This window comes from Mesoplodon densirostris, chromosome 2, assembly GCF_025265405.1.
Source record: "Mesoplodon densirostris isolate mMesDen1 chromosome 2, mMesDen1 primary haplotype, whole genome shotgun sequence".
Taxonomy (NCBI): Eukaryota; Metazoa; Chordata; class Mammalia; order Artiodactyla; family Ziphiidae; genus Mesoplodon; species Mesoplodon densirostris.
This window is the reverse complement of record NC_082662.1, coordinates 124,875,076-124,890,233: the sequence shown is the minus strand read 5'-3', so window position 1 is coordinate 124,890,233 and position 15,158 is coordinate 124,875,076. Positions and strand designations below refer to the sequence as shown.

At 40.4% G+C, this 15,158-nt stretch overlaps 1 protein-coding gene across 1 annotated transcript in view; it reads left to right on the top strand.

The window, feature by feature from the left end:
- The first annotated feature begins 1,534 nt into the window (after positions 1 to 1,534).
- Positions 1,535 to 15,158, top strand: part of SCCPDH (saccharopine dehydrogenase (putative)) — a 38,911-nt gene continuing 25,287 nt past the window's right edge. Inside the window, 6 exon segments of the mRNA XM_060090870.1 lie at positions 1,535 to 1,991; positions 1,993 to 2,215; positions 4,135 to 4,247; positions 10,054 to 10,134; positions 12,263 to 12,392; positions 14,485 to 14,534. Of these exon segments, the coding sequence (XP_059946853.1) occupies positions 1,683 to 1,991; positions 1,993 to 2,215; positions 4,135 to 4,247; positions 10,054 to 10,134; positions 12,263 to 12,392; positions 14,485 to 14,534 (906 nt within the window). The 5' untranslated portion in view covers positions 1,535 to 1,682.

Here is a 15,158-nt window from a genome sequence, read left to right as displayed (position 1 = left end):
TAAACTATTTATCCCCCAATTAGGGAATCACTGTATTCCCAGGATCTATTTCAGAGTTTGACAAACATAAGCTCTCTGGAAATGCTTGATGAATAGCATTAAATGAGATGACATATTTACACGCATCTGATACAAATACACAAAATTCTTTTTAAATTATATGTTGGGGCTTCCCTGGTGGCACAGTGGTTAAGAATCTGCCTGCCAATGCAGGGGACACGGGTTCGAGCCCTGGTTCGGGAAGATCCCACATGCCGTGGAGCAACTAAGCCCGTGCGCCCCATCTACTGAGCCTGCTCTCTAGAGCCAGGGAGCCACAACTACTGAAGCCCCTGCACCTAGAGCCCATGCAACAAAGAGAAGCCACTGCAATGAGAAGCCCGCGCACCGCAACGAAGAGTAGCCCCCACTCACTGCAACTAGAGAAAGCACCCATGCAGCAACGAAGACCCAACGCAGCCATAAATAAATAAAATAAAATAAAATAAAATAAACTGTCTTAAAATCACTATTGTTAAAAAAAATTACACGCGAAATTTGACAATCGTTTTAGATTTACAGAAAAGTTAAAGATAGTACAGAGCATTCTCTGTACCCCTCACCAGTCTTCCCTACTGTTAACATTTAACTCTACTTTGGCACCTTTGTCACAACAAAGAAACCAATATTGGTGCATTGTGATTAGCTAAACACACTTTATTTGGATTTCACTAGCATTTCTTTTATGTCCGTTTTCTGTTCCAGGGTCCCATCCAGGATACCACATTACATTTAGTCATCATGTCCCTTTAGGCTCCTTTAGTTACTGACAGTTTCTCCTACCACCCTTGTTTTTTCACGACTTTGACATTTTGGGGAGTATTGGGCAGGTATTTTCTAGAATATTCAACATGGTTAGAATGAGGTTATGGGTTTGGGGGAGGAACCCGACAGAGATGAAGTATCTATCATCTTTATCACATCATATTAAGGATATGTGCTATCAACATGATGTATTGATGATGTTAACCTTGATCATTTGGCCAGGTAATTTTTACCTGGTTTCTCTTTCCCACCCCTCCTCCCCCTTTCCACATTCTTCTCTTTAAAGTATGTCACTAAGCAAAGCCTATATTCAAAGGGGAAGGAGTTAAACTCTTCTCCTGGAGAAGGTCGTAATGACAAATTATTTGGAATGCCTCTGTACTGGGAGATGTGTCTCTTCTCCCCCATTTATTTATGTATTCACTTATTCATTTATTTATATTAAAACGTTTTTGACTATATAAATAACGACTGCTCAAGAAACTTGATTTCTTCTGCATTTCGAGGACGTCCTGACCACCATTCACCTTTACCTCACAGCTCAAAAGGCACGACAACTCTGGGAGTTTCTTTCCGGCGGAGGTTCACCATTAACTGTATGCCGCATCACCAAGGGGGTCCCGGAGGTGACGGGCACCGAGGCGGTGGAGGCGGGGCCTACGACAGAGGGCGGACCCCAGACTCCGTGTCCACCCTCCACCTCCATATGGCTCTGCAGACACCCCCTTGGACAACGTGCTTCGAAAACGAAAAAAAGGGGGCGGTTTCGGCGCGGGAACTGCTCTCAGCCGTCAGAAGGTTTTCGTGAGCTCTCTTTGCGAAGCTCCCTACAACCTTCGGGAGAGCGAAAAGATGCGACGCCTGGGGCAGTCAGAACTATGCAGGACCAACAACGGGGCGGAGGATGGGCCGCCGCCTGCTGCCGCCAGCCCCGCAAGCACACAGGTCTCGCGAGCCAAGGCCGCCAGCAGCAGCGCGGCGTACACCCCAGAGGAGGAGGAGGAGGAGGAGGAGGAATAGTGGCGCCGCCCACAAAAGGCGGTGTGGGCGGGGCCTTGGCGCAGCGGCGCGCGCGGGCCTTCGGGAAAGCGGCGCGCAAGCAGCGGAGACCGCAGTGGCCGCGGGGGAGGTGGTTGCTGCGTCGGGTCCTGGGTTCGCTGCTTGAGGCGCAGGCGCCGCGGACTCAGCCCGTCCTGGTCCTTGCATCGCCGTGGGCTCGTAATGGCGACCCAGCAGAGGCCTTTCCACCTGGTGGTGTTCGGCGCCTCTGGCTTTACCGGCCAGTTCGTGACCGAGGAGGTGGCCCGGGAGCAGGTGTCCCCGGAGCGGAGCTCCCGCCTGCCCTGGGCTGTGGCGGGCCGTTCTCGGGAGAAGCTGCAGCGAGTCCTGGAGAGGGCTGCCATGAAGCTGGGTAAAGGGGGCGACTGGGACGGGGCCCCGGGACCCCGGTCTCGGCCCCACCGCCGCGGCTCTCGTCCCCAAGCCCCCTTCTCCCGGCTGAGGGGTTTCAGTCGCCTGAAATGAGAGGTTCTCTCCCAGGGTGCCCCTCGAGCTCCCCAACCCTGTTAGCGGCCAGGAGGAGGAGCACGGGGCTGCTGATAGCGTCAGAGCTTCGTTCCGTTCCCTAAACAAAAGAGAGAGAGAGAGAGAGAGACATACCCCGCTTGAATTTCTCCCATAGTTAGGGAATCCCCACTGGCGAAATGGGAACTTTAGTTTTTCCTTTCTCTGCTCCGTCCCCTTCTAGAGCGGGGGAAACCTGGTGGGCCTGGAAGCCTCTTGATGTTTGATCGGGTACAAAAGTAGAGCACTGGTTTCTTCAGGATGGTTTGTGCTCTCCCTTTGCCTTGTGTTTTGGAGATGGGAGAGGAAGCTTAGGAGTTTTACGGAGAACGTTGCTGTGGCTTTACTTTTTAATTTAATTTTTACTTGTAAGCATTCTCCAGCAGTCGCACTCTTCATCCAAAAAAATTTTTTTGGTGTTTTTGTTTCGGCCGTTTACTTACTCTTTCGGCATTCATTCAGCCTGTTTTTATTGAGTGGTCTTTTTAATGTCAGGTGCTAGTCTAAACGCTGGGGATACAGATGTGGCGGAGAGAGAGAGAGACACACACACACACCCCTACCGAGAGAGACGCGTGCACACACACACACACACACACACACACACACACACACACACACCCATGTTCCCCGTGGTGGGAACATCTAATTAGGAGTCAGTCGCCTTTTAACTTTGACTCAGTTTTCCACCCTATTGCCCTGTCATAGCCCTGTTTTTGTTTTTGTTTTTTTTTTTCTTTGCGGTACGCGGGCCTGCCACTGCTGTGGCCTCTCCCTTGCGGAGCACAGGCTCCGGACGCGCAGGCTCAGTGGCCATGGCTCACGGGCCCAGCCGCTCCGTGGCGTGTGGGATCCTCCCGGACCGGGGCACGAACCCGTGTCCCCTGCATCGGCAGGCGGACTCTCAACCACTGCGCCACCAGGGAAGCCCTCAGAGCCCTGTTTTTGGAACCTGTTTTTGGAACCTGTTTTGTTTGTGGTTGGTACAGAAGATACCATGTAGGCTGGACTCTCCTACAGCTCTCCTGCTGCCACTCCCAAGTACAGAATCTTGACCAAAGAGCTTTTTGGTCTTTTTTTAATTTTCCAAGAGAACTACTTTCACGACTAAAATATATGCTTCCCTTCTTTTCTGTTCAACGAGACTGTACAGGTATAGCCTAGTTGCCTACCATTTGTAGTGCCCAGATCAGGTTATTGCAGGAAATACACCTTGAGCCATGAAACCTGCGTTACTCTATTGATTCAGTTTATTCCAGTTATTTCCTTATTATGAACTTGAGTGTTCTTCTCTAGACTGTTTTGTTTACCTCAGTCCTCTTTTGTTTCATTATGTTGATGTTAACTCCCCTCCTCATAATTTTACCGTATGTAGTTGTTTAATCGTTGATGAGAAACTGCTTTTATAGTATAATCGTATAATTCTTCCTGGAGAGAGGAGGTCAGGAAAATCGTCTTCTCAGTATCTGAAAACTTGTAAAATTGGCATTTTGCATAGAGTTGTCATTTACACGTTCCTTATCTTAGATTTTCTTTTAAAGGTTAGTAATGTGTTTTATTAACTCTTAGTTTTAACTCCATTTTCCTCATAGTCTTTTCCGTATTTTTAATTACCTGGTTAAAAACAGTTTTGTCCTTTGTTTGAGAGGGAGAATTAGCTTTTAGTATGTTTAGTAAATTTGCCGTCAGTGGTTATTATGAAAAGGAGGGCTGGGTGATCTAATACTGTATCGGGATTTGCTTAAAACAATTTATTTCTTATTTTAGGAAGGCCGACATTGTCATCTGAAGTTGGAATAATAATTTGTGATATCACTAATCCAGCCTCACTTGATGAAATGGCTAAACAGGCAACAGTTGTCCTCAACTGTGTAGGACCAGTAAGTAATCTGCCCTTCTTTGAATCAGAACAAACAATCTATTCATTTCTAGCAGAATCTGGTATTTTATATTCCAGAGAAACATAAGGGCAGGGGACAGAAGAATTGATTGAGGGCCTTAACCCCGTATGGGGAGTTTTTACTTCTCATGAGAAGCAAATGGATATGACCAAAGTCTCCTGAGAGAGAGAGTGACACTAGACTCCAGGAATGTGTGCTGGTTTATTTAGTGGTTACAGCTGTAATTGCCAAACTTTTTTTTGTGCTGCATGCCCCTTAACTAAAGAAGTTTGAGCATGTACCCATAATTTACTTTTTATTTGTTTTTAAATTACATTCTGTATTACTGTACCAAGTACATATATTAACGCATGTACAAAGAAAGATATTAAAAAAGGATTTGTTCATTTATTCAATAAATGTTTATTGAGTGTTTATTATATGTACACTGAACTAGTCTACGGACATAATGGTGAATAAAACAGAAAACCCCTCATGGAGCTTACAGTCCAGTGGGGAGACAGAAAAATAATGTTATAATAGTAAGTGACAGGTGCTTTGAAGAAAAATAAAACAGGGAAGGGAGATAAAAAGAGTGACACACCAGTCTCTATTAGATGGATGGTCGGGGAAGGTCTCTGTGAGGAACTGAAATTTGCATAGGGACCTGAATGCAGTGAGGGAGTAAATCCTGTGAGTATTTGAGGAGAGGGTGTTCCAGGAAAGAGCAAATAGAAAGGTCCTGAGATGAGCACGTGCTTGGCCTGACTGAGGGATGTGAGAGAGGCCAGCGTGGTTGGGCGTGAGCAGGGCAGAGAGGTGGGGAGTTAGATTGGAGAGGCACCTAGGAACTAGGTGGTTAGGTCTGCAAGGTCAAGATCAGGGTTTGAGTTTCCTTTTAAATATGAAAGAGCCATTGAATGGTTAAAAGCAAGGGCATGATTTGATTTACGTATTTGAAGTTCTTTGGCTTCTGAGAGGAAAAATAGATGGTAGGGAACTAACAGTGGAATGGGCCAAGCAAGCCAGTCACAGGGTAGGAGTGTTAGAGGTGGTGAGAAGTGGTTGAAAGTGGATATTTTGAAAGGAGATCCTCTAGCTGCTGCTCTTGGATTGGATGTGAAAGAGACACTTGTGGTCTGTGTAACAGGGTGAATGTTGGTGACATTTATGGATCTGAGGAAGCTTTCTCAATTGTCAAAACACTTGAAAACTAAGCATCTAGAAAATTGCTGATAATTTCATCAAATGAAACCAGAAAGGTTTTTGACTGTCATCAAATGAAATGTATTTCTATTGTTTATTTCAATTTATTTCATTAACTAGTTTAGAATGTGGTCTGTAGTTCGTTTCTTGAATCACTGTCTTATATACATCCTCAGCCAGCTTGTCCCTCCCTCCGAAGTACTCTGGAGAAACCCCAGCCCTGGTTATTCCAGCTTGCTGCTTACTCTACCTGAACATGTGTAACCCAGTCTGGCTGGAGAAAAATGCATCCCGATGCTGACTTGTCCCACTTCAAATGTGTGGTTACAAACCTCACATGCAGCCTCAGTACCTCCAGCAATTCTAATCTATTTTCCTAGGCTATTTTCTGTCCTACTCACTGAAGCAGCAGTTTTATAACTTCTTTTTTCTCATACTTTTAGCAACCCACCCCTTTCTTCCTTCTTCCTCACTCTTACCTCGTGATTTTCTTCCTTCCTTCCTTCTTTCTTTTCTCCCTCCCTCCCTTTCTTTCTTTCCTTTTTTTTTTTTTTTTGAACTATGAACATACAAGCTGTCCGAAGAGAATTTATACCACCGGATCTTCCTATCTGCATTGTATCCTGACTCTGCCTTATCTCCTTTTACAGGAAAAAACTACCCCTGCTTCTCATGGACACGGTATTCAAAGACTTTATATTTACAGGTTCACAGTTACACATATTCTTTTTTTTTTTTTTTTTTTTTTTGCTGTACGCGGGCCTCTCACTGCTGTGGCCTCTCCCGTTGCGGAGCACAGGCTCCGGACACACAGGCTCCGCGGCCATGGCTCGCGGGCCCAGCTGCTCCGCGGCATGTGGGATCTTCCGGGATCGGGGCACGAACCCGTGTCCCCTGCATCGGCAGGCGGACTCTCAACCACTGCGCCACCAGGGAAGCCCACACATATTCTTATTCTCATCAAATTTTGCCTCTTGATTGGATTATTTTCTCAACATACAAATATGGGATTATATCTCCCATTTAAAGAAAAACTTCTCTGAATTCTGCATGCTCCTCTAACTACTCCCATTTTTCTGTGCCCCTTTTTAGCAAAACTTGAAAGAGTTTGCCTTAGTTACTGTCTCCACTCCCTCACCTCCTCCTCTATCTAGTCTTGTCAGGCTTTTATCCATACTCCTTAAATGAAACTTCTCTGCCAGCATCCCCGTCCTGTCAAATCCAGTCGTCAGTTCTCAGTCCTCATCTTAATCAGACCTCTCAGCATTTGTGACAATTGATCATTTTTTCCTTTCTTCACTTGGTATCTGAATTCTTGCCCTCTCCTAGTTTTCTTTTTCTCTACCACCTTTGTCTCGGTCTCCTCTGTTCGATCTTTTTATCCTCCTGTGAATGCCAGAGGCATCAGAGCTTAAGCCTTAGAAACTCTTTTCTGTTTATATTCCCTGGACCATTTTTTAATATTATTATTATTGTGGTAAAATATACATAACATAAAATTTAGCATTTTAACCATTTTTAAGTATACACTTCAATGACATTAAGTACATTCACAATCTTATATAACTGTCACCTCTTTACTTCCAGAACGTTTTCACCATCCCAAACAGAAACTGTAACTGGGCCAGTAGTTTTTAAACTTTGTGAAATCAGTTCAGTAGGTTAAGACTAGGCATTGAAAAGAAAAATCAGATAGACTGAAATAGAAAATAGGGTGAATTACACGTAATACAGGTACGTACTGGTTCATGCAGCTTTTGTGTCAGATATATTTGTGTGTGGAGCTACTATGTGAAATGAATTTCTTAGGGTGGGTTGTAGTCAGAAAGAATTGAAAGCCATGGCTTTCAATACCATCTGTTTCCTGATGATGCCTATATTAATTTATTTCCACTGAGGAACTATGCCTTAAACTCCAGACTGGTGGATTGAATTACCTTCTGGATGTTTCCAGTTGGATGGTTTATAGGCATCTCTATCTTTTTGCCCCCAAAACATGCTCCTTCCTAAGCTCTACTTGGAAGGTCGTTTTCACTTTGTAATATGGATTATACTCCCAGGGGTAGACTCCAGTTTACCAGTTTTGGTGTCATAATTTGTTTCTTTGAAGGTATTTTTTTTTACCCATTTCTCTATTTTGTGAGGGTCTCTTTAGTGAGAGGTAAATGATAGCTGTAAAACTAGTCAGGCATATGTAAACAAATATTATGTCCAAATGTACAGAAAATGACTGAATGCTTTTTTTTTTTTTTTTTTTTTTTTTTTTTACGGTATGCGGGCCTCTCACTGTTGTGGCCTCTCTCGTTGCGGAGCACAGGCTCCGGACACGCAGGCTCAGCGGCCATGGCTCACGGGCCCAGCCGCTCCGCGGCATGTGGGATCTTCCCGGACTGGGGCATGAACCCGTGTCCCCTGCATCGGTAGGCGGACTCTCAACCACTGTGCCAACAGGGAAGCCCCCCTGAATGAATACTTTTAAACATTATTCTTTATTGTCTCCTTTGCTAGGAAGTGGAGGGGGAAAAACTGCTGTTGAGAGAAAGATGATGAATCTGATTTTGGATGCGTTGAAACTGAGGTGTCTGCTAGATATTTTTGAATTAAGACAGGAAATGCATACTATATAGTGGAATTATTTTTTTAAGCAAGTGAGGAAGTCAGGGTGAAGAGGAAATAGAGGAGAGAAAAAGAAGCCAAAGTGAAATTCGGTTTGCCCCATGTCCTGTGCTCTTGCGGGTCCTGAAGTTTATAACAGAAGCCACAGATGAGGCAGCCTCATCAGTGAGCAGCTCTGGAGATAGGAGTTGGACGTCATCAGCATACATGTTGTAGTTGAAATCCAGAAAGTTGGTGAGATTTTCCAGGGAGAGTGTCTAGGGAGGTGATTCTCCACCTCTAACGTATGTAAGAGTCACCAGTGAGGCTCATTTAAAATGCAGGTTACTGCAGTCTACCCCAGAAAACTTATTACTGGAGGGAGTTGGGGTGGGACTGAGTAACCAGCATGTTTAACGAGCGACCCAGCTGATTCTGACCCAGGTGAACTACGGGACAACTTGAGGTATTCGGGGGTAAAATAACCAGGAGGCCAAGGAAATTGCTAAGTGAGCTTCAAATGGATATGTGTAAAGATTACCCAAGATGATCCATTGGGTACAGAAAGTAAATAGAGCTTTGACTTGTACTTATTTTAATTTCAACTTTATGTCCATTTTATGTATGTTTAAAGTGTATATTTTATTAGTATAGTAGTCCATGTATGTCATTTGTAAATAAATTCATACAATTTAGTAGATGATGGATTTAGAATGTGAACTTGGGTCCTGCCGCCCTGAAAGCCCTTGTTTGTTCCGTTGTACTACGTTGCCTCAGAAGTTAAGTGCTTCAGTAATTTTGCATGGTTGATGAATAGCAGAGGATGAAGTAAAACTTAAACACACTTTTCTAGTCCTGTAATTCCAGTGTCATTTGCTGCTTTTAAGAAGGGGGAGGAGGATGTGGAGATGAGGCTGTGGAGTCAGGTAGAGAGGAGCCTAAGTGACCCACTTGAAAAGGTCAATCCCTGTAGTGCCCTGTCTTTTCTTTCAAGTGTCCCTTTACCTGTTTCTTGAAAGCTAGAAGAAGCAGACCATCTCCTTTCTCCATCTTTTGCTGTGAGCAATGAGAGGAGCAGAGTTTATGCTTCCGCTTACCCTTCCCTCACAAAGGGAAAAGTCGTCATGCTTCCTTTGAAATGGGACTGACTCTGATGTATGAACTCTTATATAAAAGATTTTAAATTTAATTCCTTGAGTTTGAGCAACAAATAGTTCGGGAGATCCAAAATCATACGGGCTCAGAATAGCTACTTTGTACAATATTAAACTTATCCCCTCCAAACCTCTTTGTCCTTTCTTTATTTTGCTAATACTGCCATTAGTTGTTGGTCCCCATGTCCAGTAATCAGGAAGTCCAGTCATTTCTGTCTTTTAAGTATATCTCACTCTTAGTATATCCTTCCGCTTCCTTAGTTTTGTCCTTCATTTCTTACCTGCCATCAGTTTTGTTTTCCAATACTACAGGCAGAGTGATATATCTGTGTTCTAAACGTTCCACCACTGTCCTGTTTAAAATACTCTAGGAGGGCTCAGCAATGCAGAAAAGATAAAGCTCAATCTTGATAACGTGGCACTCAGGGTCGTTCCTGATCTGGCCCAAGTGTTTCTTTCCAGACTCATCTCTTACCATTTCCCTCTCCACTACTCTGTGCTTCAGGTATCCTGAGCATCACCCTATTTTACACTTTTACATATAATTTTTCCTTTATTTGGATTTTCTTTTTCCTGGCAAATCCTTACCGTTCTTCAGAATTCAACTCAAATGTCACTTCTTTTATAAAACTTCCGACTTTGTCTTCAGTTAGAGGTAATTCCATCATGCTTTTATTTACACTGTGAGAGTCAGTAAATTGCAGTTACATTATTTTCTCATTTTTTCATTAGGCTACTTTATTAACATTTGATTTCTTAATAGTGAAGACTGTACTTCCAACACTCAGTGGTATTCCTTCATTTAAGCTTGCTAAGTAAGAGTAAACTGTTGATTTTCTTTATTCTCCCAGTACCGTTTTTATGGAGAACCTGTAGTAAAAGCATGTGTTGAAAATGGAACTAGCTGTATTGACATCTGTGGAGAACCTCAGGTATGTAAAGTGGAAAAGAAGGAACAAAATTAACAATACAACTTTCTGTTAAAGTGAAAAATATTTAGTGTAATTTTGCAGACAGATTTTAGAAGGTGATGACTCCGTAGCATTTAGAGATGGTATTTCATTGAAAGCGTGAAGGAGAGCATGATGGTAAGGTCTTAGCTTCAGTTTTCTTGAATTTTTCTTCCCTACATCCTGATTTCTTCCATGGCCTTTGTGTATAGGATGTGTTGATTTTTATTGCTGCTGCATGCTGTAAACAGAATTAATTAAAATAAAACTTGCTCAGAGTCATGCAACCATAAAGTAGAAAAACTAGAACTTGCATTAAGGTTTGCCTGAATTAACACTGCAGGAAGTGGAGTGTTAATAAGCACTGAGCTACACTAGCTCCTTTATAACTGTAACCTCATATGTCCCTGTAGTCTCTGCTGAGTAACATCATCAGTGTGCCAGTATATACGCACTTAGAGCTTATCAGTTGGTGATGTATATTGGAAAGTGTTAAGAAAGTATAAATTACCAAGACTGATAAAAGAAGAGGTAGGAAATATGAATGTAAAAGAAACATTCCTATCTTATTTAAAATATTCTAGAGCAAAGAAAATGGTGGAAAGCTTCTAAGTTATCTTATAAAGTACCATGAACGTGGCATCAAAACCTAGTAATGAGCCAGAATATATATAAGTCAAAAATACAAATTTAAATAACCCAATTTAAAATGGGCAGAGGGAAGAAAAGAGGCAAATCACCTGTGCAGAATTCCACATAATTCACATAACTACTGTGCCCTCAAGGAGGGGGAGCTTCACTCCTCCCTCTTTATGTGTGGGCTGCACAGTCACTGCCTTCCAGTGAGTACAGTATGGAAGGGGGGTGGGGAGAAGAACTTTACAGTGGAGACACCAGACAAACGTCGCCTCAGCCAGGTGTTCAGAGTCAACATCACCAGTGAGAATTTATGTTGATAGTATGTACTCTTTTTTGTTTTTTAATGATTTACAATATTGTGTTAGTTTCAGATGTACAGCAAAGTGTTTCAGCTATATATATATATATTTTTTTCAGATCTTTTTCCATTATAGGGTATTACAAGATACTGAATATAGTTCCCTGTGCTATATAGTAAATCCTTGTTGTTTATTTTATACATAGTGGTGTGTATCTTTTAATCCCATACTCCTAATTTATCCATCTCTCCCTCTCTCCCACTTTGGTAACCATAAGTTTATTTTCTATGTCTGTGAGATAGTATTTACTCTTGATATGACATCAGGAAATGGCACTTTACCCTGTCTTCCTCCCCCAAACCTGTAACTCTAGTGTATTCATGAGAAAATCATGCGAGGGGCATTCTACAAAGTACCTGACCACTACTGTAAAGGTCATCAAAACCCAGGAAAGTGAGAAACCATCACAGCCAGCGGAGCCTAAGGAGACATGACAACTAAATGTAGTATGGTATCCTGAATGGGATCCTGGACAGAAGAAGGACATTAGATAAAAACTGAGGAAACCTGAACAAAATAGGGACTTTAGTTAGTAATAATGTATCAATATTGGTTCATTAATTATAATAAATGTTAATGTAAAAGATGTAATGATAAGGTTAGCTGAGTGTGGAGTATCTAGGAACTCTCTAGTACTCAATCTTTTTCTGTAAATCTAAAACTTTTTTTAAAAAAACAGGCAAAGAATTTGAACAGAAATTATTCCCTTCTTGTGTTCCCTCCTTTCCTACCACTTTCTACTTACATATGTGCACAGATACATGTCTGTAATGATGTTCATCTGGAAGATGTGATTCGGGGTAACTTTTTTTTGTTTCTTTGTATTTTTCTATATTAATTTTTCATAATAGGTGTTGCTTTTGCATTTAAAAGTCATTCTAAAAAATGAATTAAGTCAGATCTACATACCTCTCACACCACCTGGAACATATGTTTTCTGAGTATGTTTGCTGAGTAAGTGCCAACTATTTGACACTTAATATTTTGCTGCAGAGCCATCTTGGTTAGCATTTTCGCAGTTTAATTGCTTTGTTTTTAAAGGTAAATCATTTAATTTTGGTCTAGATGTTTCTCTGTAGCTCTGATTCAGATCTCTTGTCTTGAATCTTTAGTTTCTGGAACTAATGTATTGGAAGTATCATGAGAAAGCTGCAGAAAAAGGGGCTTATATCATTGGAAGCAGTGGCTTTGACTCCATTCCAGCAGATCTGGGAGTAATATATACCAGAAATAAAATGAATGGTAATTATTGATCAAGAAGCAATAATGGAATTTAAAATAGAGGTGTTTCATGTTTGTAATTGTGGTGAACTAAAATCTTCTTGAGAAAAGAAACAGAACTATTAATGGGTACTATTAAAACACATACTTTGTTTTTAATATAGCTGTACTTGTTAGAAAATGATATTGACACTTGTTTTTTGAGGTATGGATAGTCCTATAAGTGTTCTAAAGGAAGGAATTCTCCATTAGAATTTAGTTGTAGTTATAGCTATAAAATTTCTGGAAAAAAATTTTTGGCAGGCATTATAAATTCAAACTTGCTTTGTTTAGGAATTAATACATCTTAAAGTATAATTTATACACATACTATAATTGGAAAGTTTTAATGTTTTTTAATGAACAAAGCTAGAAAGTATTGAACAAGGTTTTTGACATCTTTTTTAGCTCATTTATAAAATGGAGACAATAAGAACGGAAAAAGTCACTATTATAGTAAAACAGTGGGATGTTATACATATATAAAAAGTGTCCCTTTATAAAATGACCTGAAGCAAATAAGTCCTGTTCTATATAAACCATTCTAGAGCTTAAAACTATGGAAAGTGTTCCAGTTTATATTAGAAAGGTAACTCTGAAACCAAAGCTCAACAAAGGTAATACGCATGCCCGCCATTTATTGATTTTAGATTTTTAGAACTTGAGGAATAGAATACTTTCTTAACACAGTGAATATCAGAAAGTAGTAGCCAACATCATACTTAATGATGAAACGCTGGAACCATTCCCAATAAAGAGAAGGGCATGAATTGAACATCTTTAAAATATTTATTTAGTCTCCAACCCATGGATCTGGTATATTTCCAATTATTAAAAAACTTACTAAAAAAATCTCCATTTACTGAAAAAGTTTAGAGTATTTTTCATGGTGGTCCTACATGTTTCTTATTGAGGTTATTCTTAAATATTTAATAGTTGTTATTTTGAATAGGTCCTTTTTTATTTTTAAGGGAGAAATATTACTTTAAGATTTATTTTAGAACTTTTTTTCAGACACTGAAACCTAGGAGTCAGCATTTAACAAATACCCCAGCTAATTGTTGATTCAGGTGGCTCACATTTCATTACATACTACCTTAAGCGATACATGTTCTTTCTGTGCACAGGGTTAGATCAAAGAGCCATGTATCCAGACCACTTTCTCTTAACAACTCTCAGAATCCTCTCCAGTGAGTTAGAGTTTAATGATCTATTCTTGGTTTTTGACAGTGTTAGATAAGTGATATTTATGTGGCTTTAGTTCTTTTCTGCTGTAACATCATTGTAGATGGTGTGGTTATTTGTTACCTTGCGCAGTGTCAGCTTTCTAAGGCACCATGCTTTAATTTTCTCTTAGAATTAAAACTAGGAATACTGTCTCTTAACAAACTGGTATATTTTACCAGATTTTGAGAATTAGCTAGCCCACTATATTTTTCTTTTGTCTTACTGCTCTCGATAAGCTCAAAGATTAATTAAATACTTAACCACTATACATATGTATTAGTCCTCATGGTTAATATAATTGATTTCTCCCCCTTTTTTTCTGGCCTTGGTTTTCTACTTTGTTTTTCTCATTATATTTTTATTTCATTTAAATAGCCTTTAAGTATTTAATAAGCCATCACAAAGGCCCATTTTGGTAGGGTTTCTGTATATTCATTGTAAGTCACTACAAATGAGTTCTTGAAAGCTCTCATGTTGGAAAATAGAATAATTCCCATAGATGTAGTTTTGAGAACTGATGGCCTTCCAGAATCAGTGAGCTAAATTGTTGCCTTATTGGAAGAGATTTTTTGCAATGTCAGTTTGAATACTAGAAAAGATTTTGTGAGTACCAGCAGTTAATTTTTACTAGACTACTATTTTTCTGATAATTTATCTGACTTTAGCTGCTCCTTAAATCTGTTTACAATAACCTAATAATACTGTTATAGCACAGAGTTTCCTGATTATATCAGCTGTAGGCCTAATAAAAATGTTCCCTAAATGAATAGGAATAGCTTATTATTACTTATCCTGGGTTAATAGATTTTTATTTGATTTTACTTTTACCATTTTCCCTCTCTTTTAGGTACATTGACTGCTGTGGAAAGTTTCCTGACTATACATTCAGGACCTGAGGTTAGTTTTTGTTTGTCATGTGTTTTCTTTGTTAATATTAAAAACATTTTGGAAATGATACTTGCCTGTTAAAAAGGTTTCAATTAATTAAATTGTATATACAGTTGTAATTTTTAGTATATGAAAGTCACTGTTTAATTTTAAAAAGTAAAGATTGCTGTGAGTTATTTTGACTTAAAATAGAATTTGTTTAAAACTGCACAGTTCATTATTAGAATGAGTTACCATCATCCTAACACTAAAGATCTATCATTGTTATGTGATGAATGTTGTCAGCCTAGAAAATTATCACCTTAGTGCAAATCAGTGCATTTTTACTATGTGCCTAACTTGGAGTTAGGTGCTCTTGTGGCCATACAAGAAATGTGTAATGTAAATGTAATCTTACTGAATTTATGGTCTATTTGGGAGCATAAGATAGTTGCATTTCTGGGAAAGGACCATGTTTTGTGGTAGTAGTTTTACTGCCAGTGGTGTCTAACCCAATTCTCTGTCTATACTTGAGGTATAAGTATAAGTATTTGTTCTCTTTAAAAAATATTCAGGGGCTTCCCTGGTGGCGCAGTGGTTGAGAGTCCGCCTGTTGATGCAGGGGACACGTGTTCAAGCCCCGGTCTGGGAAGA